General features: G+C 41.4%; 2 protein-coding genes across 3 annotated transcripts; one reads left to right on the top strand and one right to left on the bottom strand.

The window, feature by feature from the left end:
* The first annotated feature begins 1,413 nt into the window (after window positions 1-1,413).
* chrnb2 (cholinergic receptor, nicotinic, beta 2) lies at window positions 1,414-24,403 on the top strand. The gene is made up of 6 exons (XM_072394246.1): window positions 1,414-1,725; window positions 12,962-13,107; window positions 13,797-13,841; window positions 15,609-15,718; window positions 18,385-19,513; window positions 21,643-24,403. Exons 1-6 carry the CDS (start codon window positions 1,668-1,670, stop codon window positions 21,793-21,795), a joined length of 1,641 nt encoding a protein of 546 aa, XP_072250347.1. The 5' UTR covers window positions 1,414-1,667; the 3' UTR covers window positions 21,796-24,403.
* An 84-nt stretch (window positions 24,404-24,487) lies between these two features.
* On the bottom strand, window positions 24,488-26,354 carry s100t (S100 calcium binding protein T). 2 transcript variants are annotated; one of them, XM_072394247.1, is made up of 3 exons: window positions 26,288-26,354; window positions 25,167-25,329; window positions 24,488-25,072 (listed from the first exon to the last, which is right to left on the bottom strand). In XM_072394247.1, the coding sequence occupies exons 2-3, from the start codon at window positions 25,326-25,328 to the stop codon at window positions 24,908-24,910; spliced, it is 327 nt and encodes a 108-aa protein (XP_072250348.1). In that variant the 5' UTR covers window position 25,329; window positions 26,288-26,354; the 3' UTR covers window positions 24,488-24,907. The 2 variants fall into 2 exon arrangements, with proteins under 2 accessions (XP_072250348.1, XP_072250349.1); XM_072394248.1 differs by having other exon boundaries at window positions 26,279-26,352.
* Window positions 26,355-27,911: the final 1,557 nt, after the last annotated feature.

Below are 27,911 nucleotides of genomic sequence, written 5' to 3'. Positions count from 1 at the left end.
TTGTACCAAAATGTAATGTTCCCTTTCTTTGCCCATTTTCAACATCACTACCATGTTGCATGAAATCCAGCTCAGTAGTTTTTGAGTCTCAGTAGTCTTTCTGATAACCAGACAGACACACAACCAAAGAAAAGAGACTCAACTTTTTTTCTCAGTGGCACTCTGCCACTCATTCATCACTTCTTTCTTCTTAGTTTGTCCTACTTTATTAATCAGCTCAAGATTCAAAGATCAGATTTGTGTGTTGTGTTTCCCAGATGTGACAGAGAAAGAGGAAGCAACTTTAGTCCCAACGAGACAGAATGACAGCAGGAGAGGAAGGGATGTAGCAGAGAAGAGAGAGAGAAGGAGCGTGGGGGGGTGTTGGGGGAAGACGAGCACTTGTGGGGGTCCCAGCTTTTAAATAATTCAGAGAGACTCACAGCACTCAGTGCAGAGGAGAAGCTCTGTCATGTCAGCTCATTCACTGCGGAGAAGAGGTGGATAGAAAGAAAGGAGAAGACTGTACACAAAGAGGAAAGTGTATAAAGATAGAATGTGAAAGGAAGACGGAACTGGTAGAGAGCCTGTGTGTGCATGTGTGTGTTTGTGCATGAGTGTATTCATGAATACTGTTGTATAGCTCTGCGTGTAAACACTCCACTCCTTTGTGTGTGTCTGTGATGAAAATAGACAAAATGAAGGAGAAACAGGTCGCCTCCTCCTTGAGCTTTTCTTAGTCACCACGGCAACCGCCTCCTCCCTCCATCCTGCTCTGGTGTTTACTTTGTTTATTTACACACCCCCCCCCTCTCCCCCCGCTCTGTTGACACTCCTTGCATCCTCACTCCTATCTTTTTTTAGTGTGTCCTGCACTCCTCATAATTTCCCGCATTTCCCTCCAAATACATTTGTTAAGTTTCTTTTACCATCTGGCGCATGTGAGTCTTCGCTCTGTCTCATGTCTACCTGTCCACACGTCTTCCTTCCCCTTGCTTGCCTCTTCTTTCCTCCTCTGTCACATAGAATATCAAACGTCTGACTATTGAATTACCTACATGTTTTTCTGGGAGAGATGCCCTCATGCCAATGTGATAACACGGTCTACTCTTCAGGATAACCTGATATGAAATACATTTCCGAAGATAAAATACCACTTCCAGCAATAGTAGGCCTTGGGTTGATATTAAAGATTAAGAAGGTGAAGCAGATAGAAATTAAAGATGTCACAAAATTTGACAAGGTCACTGTAATGTCAGTCTTGAATACCAATAGTGTTCTAAGAGTTGTTAATCTTAAATGGTGATGAGTGACTTTGTGCGGGAAAGACATTGGCACCGCCAGCTGATGTGAAGCCTCAGAGGTACATCCTCCCCTCCCAGCTCCTCTGCTTGCCCTGCGCCCCGCCCCCGCATGTCCAGCGCGTCGCATCGCTAAGCTGCGTACAGCACGGACAGCCAGCAGCACCGCGCGAGCAATTGCAGAGCTCACCTGGCTCCGCAGAGAACATATATTTGTTTTCCACCCATCGGGCAAGAAGTGTGGAGCCAAGGAAAGCCCTGACGTCACCATGCCAGGTAGAAAGTGACACTGGGTTTGGGTCGTGAGGAGGAGGGGAGTGAAACTGCGGGTGTGCTTGGAGTGGCCTCTCCTTCCCGGTGAACACCTTTCCGGGCGCAGACGCACAAATGATGATGGACGGCTGCCCGCCTCTGCTGCTGCTGGCTTTGCTCGCCATTGCGGGAGGTGAGTACTTTGCCCATCTAAGTGCTCAATCGATGCGCTTTTGGAGCCAAAACCACGGCGCGTCTGTGTATTTAGGGAATCTGAATCTTAAAAGTAACAAGGGAGTGAGTGCAAAAACAAAAGGAGTGGTTAGATGCCGAGAGGATGCCGAGGTGGAGAAAATGATTCTTTCATTGCTGTGTCACCATCTTTCCCATAACAGCAGCGAGAGCGACGGAATGATGTATTTGAGAAGTATTGCCCACTCCATATCTGCGCGCCTTATGTAGCAAATGCACAGGCTAACATGATTCACAGTGTGCGTTTTCGTTATTGTGCTGTGATTGAGGAGTTTATGAAGTAACCATGTGGTGTTGTATCATAATTTATTCTTAGTGAGCTCGTTAATTTGAGGGTTTTGAGCAGTAAATCACATGTTGTCACCAGATGCAAGATGCCTTAATACTTCACATTCAAACAGTGCAGTGTAGCTTGCACTGTTCTTCCTGCTAATTTGTTGAACATAAATGAGGTGCTTGAAATGTCACACATTGCAGGTATCAGGCATGCAGTCTAGCATGCAATTGCAAAACAATCTCCCAGAGGGGCTTGTGTTCAAGTTATTCCAAATTCTGATCTGCACAACAGTAACCTACCTCTAAAAAACCTCAGAGCAGTCGTAGCATCAGTTATAATTTTCTATGATTATTTGAGAGGGGCAGAGAAAAATAAATTATGTGATCACTCACCTCTCTCTGGCTGTCTCTCTTTCATTAACACTAAGGTCTTGCGTTGAGTGGGCAGGTTAATGAGAGGCATGTTGAGCTAAAACGGCTTCTACATCCTGTCATCAAAGGACAAATGATGTGTCATCCAGCAGCACAGGAAAAGCCTTCCATCTCTGTATAACAGCTTTTATGGCGGACATGCATTGAGTAGATCTTATTTACGATGCAGTTGTTGGGGTCCATTTGGTGCTAATGAGGTATGTGTTAAATGTATGCTATTTGGCTCTTTGGATGTATTTTACCTCTTTAAGTTGGCTCTAATTTGGTGCTGCTGTCTGCTCAGATGGTTTGCCCCGCACACATAAGCTGATTGGCCATATTTTTTAACCAATCTATAGGAGTGACTGACTAGAAATCAGTTCAGAGCCTCTGAGCAAAAAGGCTGCTCACCATAGCATGCGTGATTGCACAAATAACTGCACACAGTAACACACCTCCATCGAATCACAGGCACAGCACACATGGCTGGCCATCTGCCAACTCTTCATCATCAGCCATGGTGACAGCATACTCCTTTACTTCTGTCTCATACACACAAGAAAGCTTTACACCACAATAAATTTATCACAATAAATCGAGAAACAATCACAAGGACATATCACGCAAGGTTTTGACTTGCCTCAACCTTAATGGCCCTCCTTAAAAACACATGCATACAAAGCAAATAAACATCATACTTTAAGATATTTGAGTTGGAAAAGTAAACTTTTAATTATATTGCATTTTAAAAAGAGACACTGACAAAAAAATGTTTTACAAATAAAGATGTAAATAAATATTTCGTTTTGTTAGTTGACCATTCCTGGGTTCAGACAAAGGAATGTGGACTGAACCAGAAAAATGCAGCCAACATAAAATATCACTTTAAGGAGCCTCATAAGCAGTAGACTACTAATGAGTCATCTTCCCTCAAGGGAGAAAATCTGATTAGCATCATCCTAGGAGACTATTAACTCTGTCTACACACAAGCGCACACCAACACATGCTTGAAGAAATGCATCGTGCGCACGATCAGACACGCGCGTACACACCTGGAGCATGAGCTTATAATAACACTGTCTAAATATTCCCCACACGAAAGCAGGCAAAACGCATGACTGTGAAATATGTGCTTGGAAAACACAGCGTACGCTTGCAACAGTTTGTTAGTAACAAAGCGTCCACAGATGGATTGTCGCATAAAGTGTGTACGAGGATGCTCAAGGACATTTCATCACCTGTCTTAGATGCTGCAGAGAGGATGTGGCCATCCTGTGGCGTGAGGAGGATGCTTCTTGTCGTTTCCCCAGCAGGCTGTGCATAATAAACATGTCTGTGGTGCTGAGTTGACCTGATGCATGGGTTACTGTGTTGTGCACAGTGTGTGTGAAAGCGTGCTTTAAACAGTTTTTACACGATACTTTAATCTTGAAACCTTACTATAATCTTACTCTTACTACTGCTCTATGTATGCACTTAACAAATATCAACTCATTATTTCCTTGGTGGTGCTGCTTCATCGAAAGTTCGGCGCAGTCAGTTTTCTGCTTCACTGTTCTGTCTCTCTGAACTTTTCTGAATTTCAACACAAACTTAACAACCAACTCTCCCTTTGACTCACTTCTTGTTGCTTGCTGCCCTTTATTTTTCTCACCTGTGTCCTCTGTTTCTGTCTTCCTAGACTGACCTCCATAAGATATATATGCTCTGTAGATTCACAACAGAGGCCTGCATTTGTATGCGAGAATGTGTGTGATTCCATGTATAAAACTGTGTGCTCTCATGTGTGATTTCTACGAGATTGCGTGTGCATGTGTGTGTGTAGCAGTGGTAGCACCACGCAGCAGTGTGGTCCTGGAGATTAGGAAAGCAGAGGAAGAGCACAGAATATGAATAATAACTTGAGCTGTGTCGAAGAAGAGTCAGATATAAGTAAAGAGTTTTAATTCTGTACTTGATCAAGACAAGGCTGTGCTTATGTTGCTCCGATTTAAGCGTTTTTAAGATAACACATGCACCACCGTCCTCCGATTAAATCATGTAGACAAGATAGAACCAACACGACATCTAAAACTCCTTTGGCCCGGAACCTGAAATAAAACTAAAAGATAGCATACGATGAGTAACAGGAGAGAAAGAGGGCATTAGTCCAAACTGTTATCGAGAATCATGTCTTGCGGTTAGCCCTCCTCCTCCTCATTCTCCTCTTTTCCCTCATCTCCCCATGTGCACATATCATCAGCTGGCTGCTGGTGTCAGAAATTATTGTGGCCAAATGATAGCGCGCAATAACAGCTGCTATGAACGACATAACAGTTCAAGTGATGCATTTTATTGCAGTCCTTGAAATAGGCACCACTGCTTGAAAGGCTTCTCACACAAATGAAATGTGTTCTTGCACTGTGCACGTTCGGTATGATTTGCACAGCGTTTTAATATCACTGTGTCTTATATTGAGGCTTTTCAACAGCAGATTCTTTGGTAAACCAAACCACTTCTACCTGTTCACCTTTTGTTTCCTTTGATGCGATTTTAACGTGAAATAAAACACACAAGTTGTGTTGCGTTTCACTGCTTCGCTCAGGCACAGCCACTCATGTACTCCCCCATACAAATTGTGTAGAGGATGTACTTCCAAGGGGTGTGTATTATCTCTTGGGCACCTTGGGCTCAGTGCTAACACCTGAGTCATCTTATTATACAAACGATAAATTAAATTCCTGGAAATTCCTAAAGCTCAAAGCACCATAACCCTTAAGGAAGAAGAGCAGATGATTGAAGTGCTTATTGTGGCTTCATGTGTAAAGAGATTTGAGTGGTCGATATTACAAGAAAAATCTTATGTATAATCTTAATCTTATATTCAATCCGTCCAAAACCTTATTAACATTGTCAGTTAAATGGATGTTTTCTCTCCCATAATGTAGGAATGACCACGAGGTGCCCAACTCCACTTAAGAGGAGGCACAGAAAGCCATTATCATCAATTAGTGCAATGTGCCTGATTCAGTTCCAATTATATTAAACAGACTTAAAGGAGCAAATTCTCATCCTTATTTATTAATCACAAAGGCATTAATAAATCGTTTTATTTTGATAATATAATAGTTCTTTAATCAGCAAATCATTCCTTGAATAAAAGCCAGGGATTCACAATATCGATACTTTAAAATTATACATAAAAAGCTTCAAAGTGAAATATTTTCAGAATCCAAAATCATCCAAAATCTCCTGTTTAGTTTGTACTTTTAACTGTTACAATAATAGAAAGATGGTATGTTTAACAAATGAAATAGTGAATGTATTCTGTGCACCGACTGTAAATATGAAAAGAACTTGATGTCAGCATCTGCCACCATAATAAGAAATGATATGATAATATAGTGCCTTCAACTAGATGGAAGAAGTAGGCACATATAGCAGAATAACAGCCAACATTTATTAGAAAATACTTCCAGAAATCCATCATACCATCCAGTTCATTGGAATTTATGTTATGATTCCAGGCTGGAAGAATTTTTGTAAATGCTTCTTTTTAAATGCAAAAAATGTTTTGAAAGCTGAGTTAAATCACACTCGCATACATCTTATAGCTCAGTTTAAGAAAATATCTGTACTTTTCTTAATTTCCTTTTTTTTTTGCATGTGTTTATATTATAATAAGATATTTACAAATATGATGCAACGTTTGAGTACAGTGATTTTAGCTGTTGACTTATAAGGTTTATTCTTATTATGTTTTAATATGATTTTATATATTTCATTACAGACAAGGTGGTGGCATGTATATGAAGCATGTTTGTCGAAGTGTAGTAAAAGCACATACTGCACAAACTGGACGTGCTGTCCTGCTCTTGGCGATGGAGTTTGGTAATTACAGCTTCTGCCTCCATTTAGTCCACCGTGGGATGGCTTTGTTTTTTTGAATGCTGTGATATTGCGGTTGGATGGTGAATCAATATTAATATCTCAGTTATATGGCCACTACAGAGCCAATTGGGTGTTGCCAGTAGATCAATAGATCTCTCCATTATTGATTTAAGAATATTTCAGCATAAAAGGTCTCAGCTATGGCCAAAAAGCCTCTTTGGCAGTCCACAGAAAGGAGAGTAAAAGGAACCTTTCTTCCCTGCAAACCTTTTCTCATTTGAGCGAGCTGCATAAACAGAGATGATCCCTTTAATATTCTTAGCAGTATAATTCAATTGAGCTATCGCTTTGCCCTCATTTTTCCCACATTTGTCTTGACAGCATGTGTGTACTCTGGACTGTTGCGTTGTAAATTCCAAAAGAACAGATAGTGGAAAATTGCATGAATTTCTTAAGATCACGCCGGGGAAATGTATTAAAAAAACATGTAAGATATAGAAAAACGAGGAAAATGGCTGGCATCTTGTCCGTTTTGGTGCTGTGTCACTGAGGTGTGTCTGTGTTTGCTTGTGCATGGTGATGTGTCACTTCCGGAGCCCGAGGGTCTAATGGGGAGCCCTGCTGAAAAATTCATGGTGTCACATTAGGTTTGCAATATTTGCACAGCAAAACAACCAGAATACAACCTGAGCAACCAGCAACATTACAACCGCTCAGGTCAGCTTTACCTTCAGTGTTGTGTGGAGACAGAGACAAAGAGAGATCACAACTCTGCTTAGTGCCAGAGACGAGCAGCTGAATTAACATGTTGGTGTGCAGGTCAGAGAGTGTGTGTACTTTTGCAGTCTTGTTCTTCAGATAAGAAAAAAATAGAATGGAATAGAGCCATGGGCGTAGGTACCAGGGGGGACCTGCCCCCCCCCCCTCGCCTGGTAATCTTGGAGACAGGCGCATTTGTCCCACCCAAAATTAAACACATTCCTACGCCCTTGAATAGAGCTGTTTAATCTGCTCTCTAATTTGTTTCAGTTTAGTAAGATATTAGTCCAGACTTGCAAATTCTAATAACCAAATCAAAAAGAAAGACTGGACACATCTCAGTAAAATGAAATTGTTTTTCATGTCCTAATACTTGTGGGGGAATACATTTGACAAACTTTAATCATTTATCAAAAGTGCAGTTGTTCACACAGAAATGTTAAAACGTGAAGTTATTCTGTAAGAAAATGCATCAGATCTGCACAAAAAACCTTTAAAATTTTATGGATCCTTTGCCCTCAATTAAATCCTTTGTGAATTTCCTTTGTGATGCGTGTTGACTCCTTTTAAAGTGGGTCATCTTGGTCTTGTTTGAATACTAATTTTAAAGATCTGAGTTTGGTTTGTGAGCTTTGGATGGTTTACTAAGTAAGACAACTAAATAGAAGTTAAACTGACAACTTGTCCTCATCAGATTGAGCACAACTCCACCTTCTACAAATACGGGCTGACTGAAATGTGGATGTTTTCTGCTTCATCATTGTTTAAGTGAACTGTTTTGGCTTCCTGTCTCATTTGACAGTGTTATTGCCTTGTGCGTCTGAGAATAATATACATCACTCATATCGTTCAGACACAAACAGTAAAGCTTATTTCCCTCATGAATATGTTGACACAAGTAGACGCACATACTCGTATGAAATATCTTGCCGGCGTGTGTACATTAAACAGCCTGAGTGCTACACACACGTGCTGCTGTCAGGAAGTGTATTGATGATGGCCGATCGGTGAGGGAAGGAGCGATAAATGAACAGTGGCTGTCACCAACAGGGAGATGGTGATAACATGAAAGATGGAGGCGAGGAGGGAGGGAAGTAGACCGTCAGGGAAGTGAGAAGAAGATATGGTCTGATTTGAAAAAATATGTATATATATATTGGAAGATATAAGACAATGCGATGTTAGAGAAAGAGTGCAAAATTAAAAAAGGATGGAGTGAGAAGTTGTGTGTTGAGTTAAGGGGGACATCTAGAATCTTCATTGATCCACAGACAGAGGCTATCATTCCTGCTGAGTGAACAGATTAATGCTACTGGGCAAGAGGGAGGAGAGGAAGAAGGTGGAGATCAAGGGAGAAATGAAGTGGCAGGACAGAGTGTCAGAGAGGAGCTCAGAGAGGTGCACATTAAGAGGTGTAGTATCGCCTTTCATTTGCATCTACCAGTATGTGTTCATGTAACCTTCTGCCTTGACTATGAGCAGGTCATCTATCGCATAGCTGCCTTATATTATTTTGATTGTTAATGGTCCGTTTAATTAATAGATCTAATAGATATTGTTGTCTACGATTCTCTGATCTTTAACTTTTGTCATTTTTAAATTATTACATGTAGTTTTAATTATTTTGCTGTATTTCAAAGTGTGTTACTTGTATGCTGATCCCATATTATGCTTTATTTTCTCCCTTACCTTTAATATACCATACAGTTTTTTGTCCATGTAAAATGCATGTTAAGGTAGAAAAAGACACTGATCCTGAACTGTCAGAATCTTATTTGTAGCCCAGACTTTTCTTCCCTCATCAGGTAACATGTCTGCATAATGTCTGCACAGTGGCTGATGACAAGACTCAGAACAACAAGTCTTCCAACTGAAATGGTCAAATAAGCCATTTGTTCATGCCCCTCAATATGGTTCAAAAGGGTTCCCTGTAAAGTAATTCCTCTGCAGAGGAGAAATAAGAATCATATGAGTGTTTCCACATCGGGGAAGATGCTATTCTCAAGAAACCATAAAATCATCATGGAGAGGGACGTGTGGGGGTTGGGGGAAGAAGCAGCTGCTGAGACCAACACACATTTGGTTAATAACACAATTAACAGTGTTGTGAAAGTTCACACTTCACAAGAACTGGATCAAAGTTCAATTCACACAGATTAAAACTGAATTAGCTTAATTTCATAGCTCACCATTTGAAATTATGAACAAAGTTCACGGTCCTAAAATGAATTAGTTCACGTTAATTTCTCACTCTTTTCACAAAAAGTTCCCCTGAATTCTCCTTCTTTTATGGTTCAGTGTTATGAAATACTGGGATATGGACCCCTTCTCAGCAGATTAATGCTTGTCTCAGCATTTATCTATTTTAGTACAAATTCTAAATCAAATTGTGATGTAAATAAAAAGCAAGATCTTTGTAGAGCAAAGTTTAGCAGAATGCACTCGAGACCTGACAGTCATTTTTACAGGTTTAAATACAACAGTTTTGCCCTCAGAAGTCACATTCATAATACAGTTATTATCATGCAAATTTAGCTTCTGTCATATTAAATAAAACATTAAAAATTGTGGAGCTCAATCAGTTTAGATTTACCATCCATTGATTAATTTTTTTTTTTTTAAACTGTCCTCTGGTGCCAAAGGAGTAAGGAATCAGCACCTTGCTTCACCACAGGATGGTCAAAGTGACCCCACCCATCAAAATGCATCCAACACAGTTTAGTCTACAGCCTGCCTTCCTCTTGTCGCATGTACTATTCCCCTGCAAGTTGACATTTTCACACTCCATTGCAGGCATTTTAGTCAGTGAAAAAAGGTTAAATCACACCAAAAAGGTTAAATCACACCATTACTAGCATAGACATACAGTAATTCTTGAACAAAATCTGGAAAATATGCCTAAAAAACAAAGAAAACAGACAAGCAGCTGTGTGACAAACTCTGTTGTGTGATGGGAGCATCACCTTAGATAAAATCATACTTGGTGGCAGTGCATGACACAGATGAGGACAGAGTCAGTGCGAAGCACAGCTGTTTGCTCCAAGGCCAAATTAAAAGTTCTACTTACATTACAGGTGCTCTCTTCAAAGTCATCTTTTCTATCTGTCAGATTCAGCTGACAGGTTCCACTAACTCCATTACAGCTGCCTGCCTGCTGAACCCTGCTTTTGTATTATTACTTCTTTTTGTCATTTTCTGTTTTGCTGTCTGTTGCTGCGTAGTTTTACGCTCGCCTGTAACTACCCACGTCTGTATTGTCCTAATGCAGCTGCTTTAGTTGTTTCCATGGTAGTTACACTTTTAGTGCAGAAATGATAGTAAAGTCTGGTGGGAGCAGTTCAGGAAGGCACGTCCACTGTTGACAGGAACATCATTCTGTGCCATGAGATAGAGCTGTGCTCACATTAATCAGTTAAAACCACTGGTTGGGTGGCATTTGGGTAGGATTTGGATTTGGTTTTCTATAAAATGCATTCTTTTCACAATGTGGCTGTCATCCTCATGGATACCATTTTGCGGGTTGCCATGGTTACATGTAAACGTAACACATTACAGTGGAATGTTGTCTCTCGCTGGTTGGCTTTAGAAATAGTATCACTTGGTTAGGGTTAGAAAACAAGGGAAAAAAACAACACGACGGTATCATGATGAACTCCTGTTTTTTACACATGTAAATGCCCTCATGACCACTAGAGGTTCCACATTCTTTGTTCGTGTTCATTGGCTGTATCTGCCAGCACGAACAAATGTCATACGGGCATGTTTATAAGGAGGAGGAGGAGGAACAGTCTCCTTCGGACAAAATGTGCCTTCAAGTGTCCCTTTGGCTGCCTGAAACTGATTCGTTTGGCCAATGAAGGGGCGGAGTATGGTGGAGGTGTCAGATTTGACTGCAGTCACAATTTTCTCACGTGACTGAGCTCACAACAGCGGCTGATTTCATAGGAATACTGACTAGACCAACGATTTTAAACAGAACGCTCTCTTTCTTTATTCTTTTTTAAAGATACTATAAGACTCACATCCCCAAGGAGAGTGAAAAATAAGCACATCAAAAAGATTAAAATGATAGAACTCGTTACAGTAATTCTTGAACAAAGCTGGTTTAACAATCTTTCTGTTGGAAAGAACAGTGTATTGCTGTCAAAGAGAATGGTGCAAATGTAACGCTGAACATTGTACTTTTTAGTTTGCCTACAACTCGTGACTCTTTGCTTTTTCTACTGTTCTCTCACCAGTGAATGGTTAAGGTTAGGCATTAAAAGTCACGTCATGGTCAACATGTTACAAAATACTTGTTTAGTCTACATGTAATGGCTTAAACTTTGTTATATTAATGTGTCGCTTTACCTGTTATGTCATGTTATGTGAAAGCTGTACTGTTGGAATACAGCCCTGGGACACATTACCATTTATGTGGATTGTGACACTACATTTTGAACAATTGTCTGTATAACATGTAATCTGCTAGTCTGGAGTCCAAGAGGTATAACGAGCTACCAGACTAGGAGATCAAATACATTACATCCTCTTTGGAAGATATAACCATGACAGATAATAACTAATAATAACTAATAAACAAGAGGAGAAAATGTATTTCATATAATGGGTGTTCGACAGGCTTTCATCCAATCAGAGTAGAGTTGTGGTGTCATAAAGGTGGTTCTCAGCTGATGCAGCTAAAGGAGAGCAAGTACAGCACATAACTATTCCTGGCTGCCGCTTACTTGCTTCTTTTGTGAGGTTTTATTGTCATGTGACATGGCAACTTGGAAAAAAAAGCTGGACCAAAGGCACATATCGCTTTAAGACCACGATGCATCATGTCAAGGCAGTGCTGCATCAAGTGTGGCGCATCTTAAAAGTGAAAAGGTCCCTTGCACTTCAGCAGTTTTGATCAATGACAAATCAGAGCAGACTAAGCCTTTTTGGAGGGGAACCTTCCAATAGATAGACAGGAGCTAAAACAGAGGGTTTCAGACAGTAGGTAACAAGAGGGGATGACATGATGGGAAATGAATGTGTTTTTCTGAAAATGAAAGCCTCTAACTATTTTCTAGTAGACACAGAACAAACACCCCTATCAGGTTGATACATGTTGGTTTTCCTGCATCGTTAGTAGTCTCTAAAAGAATAACTATGATTATTCTACATTAATGGTAAGCACCCTGTGTTTATCTTCAGGGGGGAAATGTGAGGGAATTATGAGAGAGACTGTGCAGCGAACAGATGCCAGAGAGACAGAGTGAAAAGTAGGAGAGAATGAGGAAGGAAGGAGGCGGTGCATGACAGTTGTTTTTTCTCTATCCATCATGTTTCTCATGAAAAAAGAAAAAAAAAGCCTTCCCCACTGTGTGTGTGTTATGACAGCTTTGCTTAAACTTGAGCACTCACTGACACAACTACAGTCTGCTGCATGTGGAGGGAGGGCGTAAAGGAGGGAGGGAAGACGGGAAGGTGGAGTCAGAGATGAAGTGAAAATAACCCAAAGCTACAAAAGAGTGACAGTTGGCGAGAGGTGCAAAACAACAGAGGAGAATAGATGGAGACAGAACAGAGGCACTAAGAGAGTGGCAGAGACAGAAAGTATAGAGATGGAGAACTTTGACTGGTTGACTCATTCTCATGATCAGATCTTGTAAGAAGTCTGTATCGAGCTGTGCTGATGCAGTGATGCAGTGATGAGTAACACTATGGCTAAAGCTGTGCCTTTTCAGCTTGTATGGACCGTCATTTCCGCTCCGTATGTTTGTATCATATTTTGTACCATATTTCTCTCATATGCAGAGAAACACAGACAACGGCAGCTTCCTTTGTACAGATAAAGGCGCATGATGATGATAGTGTGCTCTCATTACAGGCGGCCTTGGAGCAGACACAGAGGAGCGGTTGGTGGAACATCTCTTAAACCCAGCACACTACAATAAACTGATCCGTCCTGCGACTAATGGTTCTGAACTGGTTACTGTGCAGCTGATGGTGTCGTTGGCCCAACTCATCAGTGTGGTGAGTGTGAACACGTCTTTGCATGAATCACGAAGACATCACGAAGAAGAAATCAGAAGATTGCGCTGGCATTTTTGAGCAAGTAGAAATCCTGTTTGTGCCTCTTTGCAAGTTTTATTTGAATGTTCGAGCTGACTGTGGTTGATTCCACTTGTTTAATAAATTATTTGTTGGTTAGATTACATTTATGAAATACAGTTGATTGATCATTGTTGCCTTTTAAAATGATTGTCTTCTTATTAAAATCCAAACGGGATTGTTCCCTTATAAAGCACAATACTTAATTAGTTAAGAATATTATCTAATTATCTACTACTGCAAACAAGCTTAAGACTATGGGTAAAATCACAATGTCTTCCATTGAAGGCCATGAGTCCATCTTTGGTTTCAAGATCAGTTTATTCCCACCCAGCATTTAAAAGGCAGTTGTACAATGACTCCTGTGGCGCAGTAGACGCTGTCTAAAATGAGAGCATTTAATTCTGAAGACATCATCAAGGTTATTTGGTCAGTTCAACTAATGAAGGACCCTGATGCAGGATCAGTTCAAAAGTCAAATTTTATCGAAATAGCCAAATGGTCCTAACAACCAGGGCAGGCAAAAGCAGAACAAGGGGATGATCTTACAAAACACTAAGAACATTTGCACAGTGTTATCATTGTTTTAATGTGACTGTGTTCTTCTGCAGCATGAAAGGGAGCAGGTGATGACCACCAATGTCTGGCTAACGCAGGTGAGACTTCCCACCCCCTCATCTCATTTAAACACCGAAAGTTTCTTAATCAGAGAACGAGAAATGAGGAAAGTAGGAATCTTGAAATATAGACCATGCAAGCAGTTAAACATTTCCTTTTTTTTACGTTTTATGTGAGATTTCACAGTTTCACAGTTAAGCCAGAGCAAGTGGAATACAAACTGTGAGGAACTTGGATGGTAGTCATAAACGTGACACACGTGCACACACACAAACACAGAGTAAACCTCTCTCTACAGTAAACCACGGCGCTCGATAATTTGTGTTATGTAATCAAATTCCACACTGTCATCATACCAGTAGAGCATGATGCATGAGCTGTGATGCAGCTGAAAGTTGCATCTCTGTGCTCCATATGTTTCATTAGTTCTGTGGGTCGCCGAATGTAACCCTTCCTTCTGTCATGTAGAGCAGCAGCTGTGAGAACTGACAAGACTGATGAAGTGTCAGTCAGCAGGACCTCAAACAACGTGTTTTAAACCCCAGAACAAATAAAACTCATGATAAAAACAGCACCTTGCACAGATGCTGAAGCTCTATTTCTCGGCTGATTTTGCGATAACCGTTGCAGTATTAATCACCCCTATGATAATAATGTGGCTCTAATTTTTGACCCTCTGATATGTGGCTGGATCTCTGTATGTCTACAGTCGAGGTCTGTTTAACATGGTAGAACATGTACAGACAGGTCTGGAAATATTTGAACATGACATCGTTTTTCTTATTGTAGTCGTTTATGATAAGTATTGGAAATATAGTTACATATATAGTGTCTTCACTTCAAGTTAATTTGAATTACATAACTAAACCTTATGTATCAGTGAATAGCAAACATTTAAAAATACTTCCAGTGCCCAAACATTTCCAAACCTATCTGAAGGTAATCGCATTTATAATAAGATTTAAAATGCACCCACGTCCATGTTTGTAGGCGACTTAGACTCAAATTTAGATCAGCTGATGATACATCCTTGAGAGAATCCTGCTTTTTATATTGTGACTGATACAGATGGTGACTAAACTGTTCACATGAAGCATTTCTCTGCCTCATGTTTACACACACACAGACGAGCTTCTGCATCTAAGTAAGTTAGAATTTATGACGTGTAACCGAGCATAGAATGACCATCATTGCTCTATGGATTCCTCGCCATCAGAAAGTAGGGAAGCCAAGGACAGCTATCCCAAGCCAAGACAAACTGTAATGACCACAATGCATCACGGTTACTGCAGAAAACCTAACGTGGGCGTTTCACCCCGGCGCGCACAGAAGAGCTGAGTTTTACAAGTCGCACAGGCTTCAGTGTGGCAATGTCAATAACTGACCCCCTACACAGAGAACAAGATAATGTCAGTCTTTAACACAAGGTTACACAGAGGAGCATTTGCTGATGCACGCATGCACACACGCACACACAAACATGGAATCTACATTACCGGAGATGGCGTTTTGATCATGCTGGCTGGTTCGTGTTAGAGTATCTTTAAAAGGCATCTCAGGATTAGGACTGACATGACTGCAACTCTAACTCTGTCTTTGGCTTGTAGTTAAAAATGTGATGAAGGCACAGAGAGGACAGGATGTTCTCCAGACTTGTGTGCATTTTTGATGGGTCCTGTTGACCTCTGACTGTCTGACAAAATGATAGACAGTCCTTGTCCTCTCTGCTCCTCCAAAGACGTCTCATTGCTGCTGCGTCACTGGCAGATGAGTGACTAAGCATGTTTTTCTTTATTGACATCCAGGAGTGGCAGGACTATCGGCTGACTTGGGTCCCTGAGGAATTTGATGGAATGATGAAGGTCAGGCTACCCTCAAAGCACATCTGGCTGCCTGACGTGGTCCTCTACAACAAGTAAGCTACTGTTTCACACTGTACTTACTTTGTTTGGGAAGTTTCCAGAAGATACAAACAGAGTTATGAATGCATGCTCAATAAAGACAAATCTCATATGCAATGGAAAATGCTTTAAAGCTGACCCCCTAATCCATCTGCCACCATTGTAACTCACTTAGAATGAGAAAATCAATCAAATAGCAATTTAACGTCTGTAATCCATTCAGGCCTGTCACATATGACTGAATATATCCACTGCTCATATTGCTATTACACTTCTATACATTCTATACACTTCCACATCATGACACATATTCAAGATTGAGACCCTCACACTGCACCCTGAGGTCTTGGAGACAGGCACACACATGCAGTGGATTTGCAATCATAAGAAATAAAAGTGCACTCTCAATCAATTTTAAGGTTTTACATATCAGGACATATTTAAAAAAATCTTCTGGTCCATAGTAAATCTTAAAATAAGGTAAATATGACATCAGATATATACAAAAACACCTTGCATTTTTCACAATCTCATTATTTATTTAATAAAAACGAGGACAAAATGCAGAAGCAGTGTGTGAAAAACTGAGTACATCAAAGCTGTCCATAGAAATTAAGAGAGCAAGTAGCAGAAATATGCTGCTGATCAGATGCAGTCCATTAACTGATCATTAAAGCAGAAGTGTCATTTTGCTGGTCTGGAGCATTCAAGTGTTTTAACACCACAGAAAGACATCAGCAACGATCTACATATCAGTCTGAGAAGAGTTAAAGGATCATTTTCAAGCTATTTAAAGTCCACCATTCTATAGTGAGAAATATTATTCAGAAGTGGAAGACATTCAAAGCAATCTTTCCAGGGATGGCCGTACCAGCAAGTTTACTTCAAGGTCAGACTGTACAATGATCAGAGCCACATCTCAGATTATAAAGGCCTCTTTAGGCACGTTAAATATTAAAATTCATGACAGTACACTTAGAAAAAGACTGAACAAGTATGGCTTGTTTGGAAAGGTTGCAGGAGAAATCCTCTTCACTCTAAAATGAACATGGTGGCACAGCTCAGGTTTGCAAACCCCAAGACTTCCGGAACAATGTCCTTTAGACAGATGAGACCAAAGTGAAGATGTTTGATCAAACACAGTAAATCGGCATAAACACCTCATACCAACTGTCAAGCACGGTGGTGGAGGGCTGATGATTCGGGCTTGTTTTGCAGCCACAGGACCTGGACATCTTGCAGTCCCTGAGTTGACTGTAAACTCCTCTCCTAATAGGTGAGGCCAGCTGTCTGACAGCTGAAGCTTGACTTCAATGTAATAATCTAACAGGACATTGATCCCAAGCACAGTAGCAAATGTACAACAGAATGGCTGAAAAAGAAGAGAATGGAAGATGAGATGGATGAAGTCTAGACCATTTACTTGACTGAAATGCTGTGACAGGACCTTAACAAGTCTAACACTAAGCTGAGACTGATGACTGATGAAGTTTTTGCTGCTAAAGGGGGTTCTAGATGAATCATAGGGATTGCTTAGCTTTTTACACACTTCTTCTGTATTTGGCGTAGTTTTTGCTAAATTAATAATGTGTAGCAATAAAGTGTAACATGTCATGCGTTGTTGTTCAGCTGAGGTTGTGTTTACTAGATTTTAAGACCTGGTAAGGACCAGATGAGTTGTGTCCTGGTATGTAAAACCTTAGAACTCTTAATACCAGAGTTTTCTTAGCAGTTTTGCTGAAATAAGGTGTTTATGATTGCTATCGATCTTCTTCTCAAGAAAATTTTCCTCAGCATGTTTTATTTGTTGGGAAATGCTTGCATGTCTGCAGGAGGTACTGTGAGGATGTTGCTGACCACTTGACTCAATGAGATGGAAACTTCGTGTCAGCCTACAATATGCAAATCAGCTCATCAGAGTACAATGATCTGTGTGGCCTTCTCTTATTTCACAGCTTCAGTCCTTACTTTATTGAAGATTAAAAGATCACTGACCCACCTAACTCTGGATAAAATGATCCTGTTAATCCTGATTACCCCAGGTCGGCTTGCTATCCTCCAAGTCTCATACACTGTCAGTCACTTGAACAGGAGGATTAACTCAGCTTATATCAGTGTCAGAGCTGCTGTTTTTGAAGTCTCGATTATTTTGTTATTAAATCTGACGGAAAGATTACGTTTCAGAGAAAGCACTTAAGAAGATGAGTCAAAAATTATGCGTCATTCTCCTGGTTGTGTTACATAATGCAGCATTAGCCAAACATTTAGTTGATTATTCTGTCAAAATATGGAGTTAAGTGGAAATTCAATCTCCAGTTTGAATGTCGTTAGCTGACTTCTGACTGAAGGGTCTAACTTGAGCTTTTTAATCCGATGCAGTCTGACCTATGAGCTGCGTTGCCTGTATAGACGGCTAATTTGATCCCACAACCCTGATCCTTATGTTTATATAAGCAGGTGTTTATATAACCTAGCTGAATTGAACTTAGTGTTTCCCCCCATCCACACGTATGCTTGTGTTTCCTCCTGCTGTAATGAACCAGTATTTAATAAAGAAATAAGACACATCATGTTTTGCTGTTCATGAAATTCAGGGGAAACATGATCTGTCATCACACAAATGCCTTCATTTATATATTCTCTTGTCTATGTCTTGCCTCTTCCTATTTATCTCTTTCAGTGCCGACGGGGTGTACGAAGTGTCTTTCTACTCGAATGCAGTGGTGTCCTACGATGGCAGCATCTTCTGGTTACCCCCGGCCATCTATAAATCAGCCTGTAAGATTGAGGTCAAGCACTTCCCTTTTGACCAACAGAACTGCACGCTGCGCTTCCGCTCCTGGACCTACGACCGCACAGAAATCGATCTGGTACTTCGCTCTGATGTGGCTAGCATGGATGACTTTACGCCCAGTGGGGAGTGGGACATCATCGCCCTGCCAGGCAGACGAAACGAGAACCCGGCTGACCCGGCCTACGTTGATATCACATATGACTTCATCATCCGCAGGAAGCCTCTTTTTTATACCATCAACCTCATCATCCCTTGTGTGCTCATCACTTCGCTGGCTATCCTGGTCTTCTACTTGCCCTCTGACTGCGGAGAGAAGATGACGCTATGCATCTCAGTGCTGCTGGCTCTCACTGTGTTCCTGCTGCTGATATCTAAGATCGTCCCGCCTACTTCTCTGGATGTTCCTTTGGTGGGGAAGTACCTCATGTTCACTATGGTTCTGGTCACTTTCTCTATTGTCACCAGTGTGTGTGTGCTCAATGTGCATCACCGCTCACCCACAACACACACCATGCCCCCCTGGGTTAAACTTGTGTTCCTCAACAAGCTTCCCGCCCTGCTCTTCATGCGCCAGCCGAGAAACAGCTGCGAGCGCCAGCGGCTACGTCAAAGAAGGAGAGCGCAGGAGCAGAAGGAGGGTGGGCGCAGCGGTGAGGCAGGGGCCCTGATGGTAGGGCTCGGGCTGGGCAGTGCCGGTGGAAACGGAGGGGGAACCTCTACGGCGGTGTTTGGCAAGGAGGACAGTGACCCTTGTACATGCTATGTGAACCGAGCTTCTGTTAAACAGTTTGGAGGGGATCTGGGTGGAGCAGGAGGGGGATCAATGGATGGTCTAAACAGGGTGAGGGAAGGCAGGGAGGGCGGCTCTGGAAACCCGCAGAGGGGGAAGCAAGCAGCTGGTGGTCCTGTTCTGACTCACACCCTGTTGGCTCAAACCTGCCCGGGCTTTGAGGAGGCTGTGGAAGGAGTACGCTTTATCGCCAACCACATGAAGAGTGAAGATGACGATCAGAGCGTGAGTACTGCATTATCACTGTCAACAGTTTTCACAATATATGTCGCCCAATGGACCCTACTTTTATATTCTAATAGTGACATTGGCAATGAAGAATAATATAAAATCAGTTAATTTTGTAGGCTTTGTTACTAAAAAGTCAATTTAAACATAATAAATCCAAAAAAAAGTCATTTTAAGCTGCTCCAAAAAAAGTTTTCTTATTATCATTGGATCAAATGATTGATTATATTATTTAAAACCCACAAATATTAATCCTAATATTCTAGTCTCCGACACACCAGTAGGACTTTTATCTACCATTAGCTATATTTGGATTGAAAGCCAGCAACTTTACTTTCTCTTAGCTGATTTAAGCTAAATTGGCCCAACATGTCATAGGTATGTTTGTTCATTTGTTCAAAAATGTCACCATCCATGGTTATAAATTACAAGACAGCGCTGTATCTCTAAACTTTTCTGCAGGGTACCATTCACGGGATTTGACGTTATTCACGAGATATGATTGGGCAAATGTGACCTGTAATTGTGTAGATTTTTGTTACTCTAACCCTGCATTTTGTAACCTAACCATGTGCACTTTATCTGACCAGGTGTTCCTAACACCTCACAGGTAAGAGTGCAGTAGAAAGGTCGTGAACCACAAGGGAGAGGGGAAGTAGAGAAGTGCAGTGGTTGTTAATGGCCACTGTTGTAGCCCCTTTCATCACCTCCTCCTTACTTACTCTTAAAATCATTTGCGGCCAAATGAACACCAGGCATGAGAACAGTGTGTTGTGACATCTGAACATGTAAAGAGAGGTGAAATGCTGACACGCTGACAAATCAATACTGAAGCTGTATCTGTGTAGGAAACAGAGTAAGAGACCATATTAACTGAACAGTTTTTGAACCTTTATGATGAAACTGCAATGTTTTGGGCTTTGGACAAACAAAGTTGCTTTAGGTTCTGCCATGAAATCTGTATAGCAAAATATGTGAATACAAGTGAATACAGTGGAACCTTTTAGCAGCTAAACAGAAACTGTTTGAATTGGATCGAGACCAAAAAAAAGGGACAGCTTAAAGCAGAGTGAGGACTAGTCCCTGTCTGCTGCATGTGTTAGCAGGGATATTTTCCCTCAACAACTTATATTCATAATCTGATGATTAACCATAACAATAACAATTTTATACTATACGTGTGGCCCGACAATTATGCTGTCAAGACATCTGTTACTGCTACAGCTTACAGTTCTGACAGCATATTTGGTGCATATGTAGTCTACACTGAGGGTATCAGTTGATGCTACCAATGCGTTACTCTGATTTAAGTCATCCTCTCTTTGTGTGGATAAAGTTCTGCCATGAGTCATCTTCCTTTCCTAAATGTATCCTGAGCAGCACAGATGAGTGCCATATCATGTAGTTGAGCTGTGCAGCGGTGCTATTTCACTCTTCCCTTTTAAAATGCAGGGGGTACTACAACAAAGCAGAAGCACAGCAGGCAGATCTGGTGACGCAGTCATAGCCCTGTGAATATCCAACACAGATATGTAACGATAGCGGCAGTATGACGTATGCGTAGGGAAAACGCGCAGCTGGAAATGAGCAGGAACAGAGGAGCTCAGACGGCAGAGTGAGGGTGGGATTTTTTATTGCTTTACCTCAAGGCATCTCAGGAAAACAAGCTTCTCTCCTGAAACCGACACGGGAATTGGCAATCCTCTCTAATTCTGTCCATCATCTCCATAGTTACCATCCGGTTGCCATGTCAACTGCATTAAAGCCCTCCCTCTTCTGGTACAATCCCCCCCCCCGTCCTCCCTCCTCTCTCATCCTCTTCCAGTTATCATCATAGGGGTTCAAATGTCAGAGCCCCATCTGTCTATGTGTGTCCTCCATCTCTCACTTCTCTCATGTCCATGTCCTCCTCCTTGACTGGTGCTGGACCTCATCAGAGCTGTGTGCCAGAACTAGTCTCTGTTCACATTAAACGTTCACCTCCATTAACCCGTCTGCATGGCTAAAGTCAGAGGGAAGTATTGACAGAGAATAACAGGATACCAGAGTGTGATTCTGCTCACCCTAATCTTTCTCCTCACCATTTCCCACACCTTCTTGTCCCCCCATCCCCACCCAATCCACAGGTGAGCGAAGACTGGAAGTATGTCGCCATGGTGATTGACCGCCTTTTCCTGTGGATCTTTGTGTTTGTATGCGTATTTGGCACAATGGGCATGTTCCTACAGCCCCTCTTCCAGAATTACACAGCGAAGACCATCACCAGCACACCAGGCTGACTATTCCCCATCCACAAACTCGCTGACAGACAGCTCCCCGACCAATCAGCACAGCAGGACATGAGCCGGAGGTGTGTGTTTGTATGTGTTGGGGGGCGGGGTGGGTCTAAGTTTTACTGAGTCTACGGCGCTGGAGTCAAAAATGCTCCAGCACAGCAATCACGTCCATTAACTATATGGCAAAGTTTTTTGCAACAAACTACTGTTTTTTTATGCGTGAAGATGAAGGAAAACACCATCAAACTCCTACCTGCAATTTTTTGTCCAGACACTGAATAGACTGACCTCCCCTTTCTGGTAAAAAAGGTTCCTCCTTGTTCCCCTCGTCAGCGTTTCAGGGAGCGAGGATGCTCAGATTTCCTTCTGACTGACACATCCCATGCCCCCGTTTTTAACTCCAACAGACATCACTCAATGACAATGTTGACTGATAAAATATCAGAAAGGGAAGGGAGGTTCATATCGAGGTTCTTGTACTTACTTTTTTGTTTATCAGAAATCCACAATGTCAGTGATCTAATTTAGCATATTTTATTATAGCATAGCAACCTACCACAATATAGCGTAGAGTATATATTATAAAGATTTCTCTATGTTAGCCCATGCCAGGTTATGTTGCTGATGGAGAGGCAAAGGTGTGTTGTATGATTGTACAGATATAAATGGAATGTGACATAAACTGTACTGTACAGCCCGTGATGTGCACACTAACACAAAATGGGTAAAAGCAACAGATTGTGAAGGAAAATACATCAAGGATGCGTACACTAATGAAAGAGCCAGGTTGCATTATGACAGAAAAGTCAAAGAGATAAGGTAATAGATTATGCATGGAAAGTTTTTGTTTAAAGTGTTTTGCACAGCAAGTGGAGAACAGCCAGAGTGCAGAGCAGCAGATGAGACTTGCTCCTGAGAAATATGTACGACAGACAGTGGAATGTGATTTCTTCAAGAAAGAATATTTAGAGCTGAGTTAGGAGGAGACAAGGAGCACTATTATATAAAGTAACATGTAAATCAAATCATATTGATGGACAGATGGGGGTTTTATCATGGATATTGAGCAATTATGTGTATTAACATGTGCTTTCACTGCTGTTTATTTTGTCATTACTCTGATTACCAGACTAGAGTAAGGCAGTGTCTCACATGTACCTCTTTGTTTTCTTCTGTCCTCTCCTCTTATTTAAAGCATATATACACATATGTATATGGGTATTATGTGAATTGCTGTCCCACACCTCTCTGTCACATCTGTGAGATACAATGTTCAGACAAGCATAAAGTCTTGAACCCATTCGATTAACTCCACCAGCCTCTCTCCACTCCTCCTCCCCTTGTTTGGTCTTCCATGGACGCACACTGTTTGACATTTCTCCATTTACAATCACAGTAACCCACTCATTTATGCACTTTATCTTTTCAGTGTAGCTGGTTTGTTTTATTTCCACAATCTTCCCCAGGTTCTTAAACCATAATGCAAAGGGCCTCCTCTGGCACATGAGCAATTGAATAGGAGAGAAAAGCCAACAGTTAGGTGGTCGTAGAAGGCATTAAGTTATGCAAAATCTATGAAAAATTAAATAATGAGTAGAAGACTAAAAAAGCAGGAGAGGCAGAGGGAATGTACTCTTCCATGTGTTCTTGCCGCATAGGAAAAGCACTTCAAACCTCAGAAATAACATGCTGTCTGATCCCTGTCACTGTCATCAGCTGTGAGTTTCGCAGGCTTTTTACAGTTGTGAGGCCAAGTCTGCAGCTCCACTCAGTTCCAGACTGGGAGCCGTCTCCCTCTCTGCCTCTTGAGCTTGGGATTACCCGTGGGGATCCTCGGCAGATCCCAAACGAGTGTGAAAAGCCTTTCATAGACCTGTGAAAACTGTTGGTTGCATGGCTGCGCATGGAGAAAGTGCTGCTGCTCATTCTCTTTTTGCGCTCTGTGACCTTTTCGCTCTCCTTCCTTGCCTCTCACTTCCTATCATGCGCCCTCATCCTTCACCTTCCCCTTCCAGACTCTAAATTCTGCTCCTGTGCACACCCTAACCAGTCCAATAAAGGTTGTAGGTTCAGATTAATTATGTCTGTGTGGCATGTTTTCTTTTTTTTTTTTAACTCTTACTCTCTCCCTCTTTCTCTCTCTCTCACACAAAACCTGATTCTATAAATGACTGTATTACCCCAATTTCCCATTAATCTTACACCACAGGATAAAAAGAAAGAAAGAAAGATTTCCTGGCTTTCTAAAATTGAAGCTTGCAGCTTCCCCTCTGTAAACACACACATACCTACGTACTCACATAGTGCTTTTTCGTTTTTCCTTTAGGAAGCAGCACTTTTAAACAATTGTGGGTGTTGGACCTAGCCAAGGCCACTCCTGTTTCTCATTATTCTCCTGTAAAAACTGGAATTTGTGTGGAGTCATTACCTGTAAAAACATTTTGGCTTTTTTGATATGGAGAAACAGCTTGATGAGCTTAACACTGAAACCACTCTAAAAGCTCCTTATTTTTAAAACTCAGCCAGACTTACATAAAACCCTTTACACTGTTTATTCTTGAATATGACATAGGTATCTACAGTCCACATCCAGCTGCTAGTGGCATCCATGTGGCAAACGAAATTAGAAGAAATACAAGAAACATGTAATCCTGTCACTAAACTGCTGGTATCAAACAAGGGCCACTTGCTGCCACCTGGTGTTCATCATTTGTTCTTACTTGGTTTCTGCTGAAATAAAGCACAGCCAACATTGCATTGTTTGAGTAAAGTTCACATTTATTCTTTCCAGGGTGGAAATTCTTTAGCTTGAAGTGGTAACAAAATGCACGAAAAGGAAAAAGAATAGGAGATATTCACATACGCAACAATGACAGATGACTTAGACTCCAGATTTTCACATTGCAACAATAATACAGTTTCAGTGGGACATTGCAGACAAATACAGAAACACGCAACAATTACTGCTCAGGTTACTATATGTGTTTGTATTTGTGTACATTAATTCCATGACAGGATGTTTCTAGATGGGAACTCTCCCCTGCATTGGATATTCCATCCCTGGAGCATGTAGATATGGATTTGCAGAGTGGATATCTTTGTGCTGAGGATGTGCTTACTTCTTCTTCTCTTGCTTTTCGTTGTACTCCAGGAAGAAGTCGTTACAGGCCACAGTAAGAGCTCCAACCAGGATGATGAACTCTGTAAAATCTACCTCTCCATCGTTGTTAGAATCTAGGTCTCCCATAACCTTATCCACTGCCTCTTTGTCTTGGGCATTCTGCATGTGTGAGGATAGCAATAAAAACAAAGAAATGGACCCAAACTTATAAACACATGTGTGTATATTTTGTGTACTTAATGTGCTTCCTTACCCCCAGGTAGTTGCCAAGCTCTGTGGTAAGCATCTCTTTGAGCTCAGCCCTGCTCAGTGTGTATTTGTCGCCCTCGTTTCCAGAGTATTTATGGAAGGTCTTGATCAAGAGCTGCATGGCGTTCTCCAGGGTGGAGGCATTCTCTGAGTTGGGCAAAGACATTCTGGAGAGGGAAAGGGGTTGACGGGTGGGTCCTTGTCAGAGCAAATCAAGCATGTGAGATAAGTCCAATGCAGAAAAATCAATACTGGTGAAAGCCTCTGTTGGTGCTCTCTCTCTTGTATCCCTCTTATACACACTATCAGTCCAGCTGAGAGATAAACGGACAGATAAAAACACAAGAAAAATCTCACATAGAAAATAAAGAAATACAGCACCATCACTGAGTTAACTATGACTGATTTAGTGACTGATGAAGTATTTGCTGAGATATAAATCCTGTTCAGGTATCAAGTTTGATCTGCTTCCTCGTATGAAGTGTTTCCTGCCTGCCAGCAGTCCTGATAAGATTGTATGAGAGATAAACTGATCCTGAATCAGTTTGTTTCTTTGTCACAGCGTGAGGACCTCCAGGAGTCAGCAGCCGGACATGTGATTCAGCTGATACGAGGGAAACTCTAAGCTGACTAAAAAGCCCAACCAGAAGATGAGATGTAACTGGAACTCATAGAGGCAACCTTATCTGGCTTTTACTTTAGCTCAACCGGATGGCAGAGAGCACGAGAGACAAGTGTAATTCCTTGCTTTTCTTGAACCTATATCACCTTTAAACAGTGAGGACTTTTCCTGCCACTGACATCTCAAATCAGTCTTTGCCTTTAACCCTAGTTCTCTAAAAAGCATGAGTCATTAGCATAAGAAATGTGCTACCCTGCTGCTGTTTAGATAAGAAGATAACCTGAGGGTTTATAGTTTGTCAGTGAATAAACTGATCTTCTCTCTGTCCTTGTTGTTGCTTTGCTCAATGACTGTCAAACAACCAGCCCACTTAAAGAGCATGCAATATTCTGGTTGTATCTGAAGAAAGTCTGCTATTAGTAATGATTATCAGAGAGAAACTCAGAGAAATGTAGACACACAGTTGCCAGTGTGGACATCTGTCTAAAACATACCTTTCTTACCTGAGCACAGGTGAAGTGTTGGCCTGCTGGTTAGATGTGGAGAGATGAGAAAATTTCGGATGATGGGGTGGATGTGGAAGACAGCTTCTTAAGTACATCCCTTACTCCACCCAACCCACCTCTCCCCCTCCTCCCACCTGTTGCCCCTCTTCAGCCTAGCCTGCCCCACCCCACCAAACCCCCCTCCTCTCCACCTTCTCTGTTTACACATCAGACACCTGCCGCCCGGTAAATAGCCACCTGCCCCTCATTGCGCGACTTGTCAGAGATGACATATTCTCTGAATACTCTAGTGCTGCTGTAAATGCAGCAGTGCATTAAGTAAATTGAAGTACCCACAATATGACCACACACAACAAATACCCTTGTTTTTTCAAATGTTATTGTTACCCTCAGATTTCACATTACCTATTGATTAAGTAACTCAGCAGATATTGGGGATAGATAGTGAGTTTATGATAGGCAGATTTAGCAATATTCATACTCTGATTATGACAACTCACTAGACAAACAGGTTTTCCTAAGCAAAGTCGACTGCCATATATCACTTGATATGTTCCAGTTTGCTGTTGCAACAGTGGATTATCCAGAATCTGTGCTTCACAACCGTTTTGTTGTTCATGCCAAAACAAAGAATGGGCTTTTGCAGGGAGTGCTAAATTAAATACTACGTCAAGATCGAGTTGAGTAAACTCATAATTTTAGAGATGTGTCTGGTTTTAAGCAACAGAGAGTGGTGGGGTGAATATAGGGATTAGATGTTTAATGGGGGAGTGGAGGGTCATGCCTGATATACTATCCGAAGGATTAGTGCAGCACCAATGAATGGAGCCATCACACCTGGCAACCATGCAGAGAATTCCCCACACAAAGGAAAACATGACAATGAAAGGACATGCACACATACACACTTTTACAAACATATTGGCACCTTAGCTCCAAAACACGCTGTGTGAACAGGCAAACAACAGTTGGAGAGAAACTTTTGAACAGGAACAGAAACATACTCCAAATAGTCAACTGAAGGAACAGAAACAGACTTTAAATAGTTCATGTCGTAAACCCACCTATAACTTTGAAGTAGTATCATGGAGACAGAAAGAGCCAAAGAGCAGGAAAAGTAAATGAACCATAGGAAGCTAAAGCAAAAGGTTAATATAATTATTTATATTTGAGTAAAGTTCTAGAAGATCACTCTTCTGAAAGTAAACAGCATGAGCATTAATGCAGAGTCACTTTTGTGTCAACATGTCATGAAATATATCTTTGACAGTAAGAGCATCTTCTTGTTTGTGGCTTTTCTGCAGTATATTGTGTCAGTGAGTGGGGTAGCGCTGTATGTGTGCGCATGCCTGTATGCACCATATGTGTATATAGTGTTGCAGACTGGAGGGTGCCACACAATGGGAAGCATACAGTATGTCAGGATCGGATTGCAATAGTCGATGCATCTAAAGGCTGATGAGTTAGATATATTTAGCAAGTGATGCAGGTACCTATGAAGTGAGGCAGGTATCACGGCTCTGTTTCCTATCGGACAATGTCAAACCATGCGAGGGAAACCACCCAACATGTGTGGTTTCCCAGCAGAGTTAAAATGGAGTTTAATAGGTAATAACAGGAT

Source organism: Leuresthes tenuis, unplaced genomic scaffold (assembly GCF_036924035.1).
Source record: "Leuresthes tenuis unplaced genomic scaffold, fLeuTen1.0.hap1 SCAF_10, whole genome shotgun sequence".
NCBI classification, from domain to species: Eukaryota; Metazoa; Chordata; class Actinopteri; order Atheriniformes; family Atherinopsidae; genus Leuresthes; species Leuresthes tenuis.
The sequence above is the reverse complement of the archived record's forward strand: the minus strand, read 5'-3'. Positions and strand labels throughout refer to the sequence as shown.

Bases quoted from the DNA above. Each gene is read 5' to 3' on its own strand.
- s100t (XM_072394247.1), bottom strand. From the start codon at position 25,328: ATGTCTTTGCCCAACTCAGAGAATGCCTCCACCCTGGAGAACGCCATG. The intron at 25,073-25,166 runs GTAAGGAAGCAC...TCACACATGCAG, and splicing joins AGCTTGGCAACTACCTGGGG to AATGCCCAAGACAAAGAGGC.
- chrnb2 (XM_072394246.1), top strand. From the start codon at position 1,668: ATGATGATGGACGGCTGCCCGCCTCTGCTGCTGCTGGCTTTGCTCGCC. The intron at 1,726-12,961 runs GTGAGTACTTTG...CTCTCATTACAG, and splicing joins TTTGCTCGCCATTGCGGGAG to GCGGCCTTGGAGCAGACACA. The intron at 13,842-15,608 runs GTGAGACTTCCC...ATTGACATCCAG, and splicing joins CCAATGTCTGGCTAACGCAG to GAGTGGCAGGACTATCGGCT.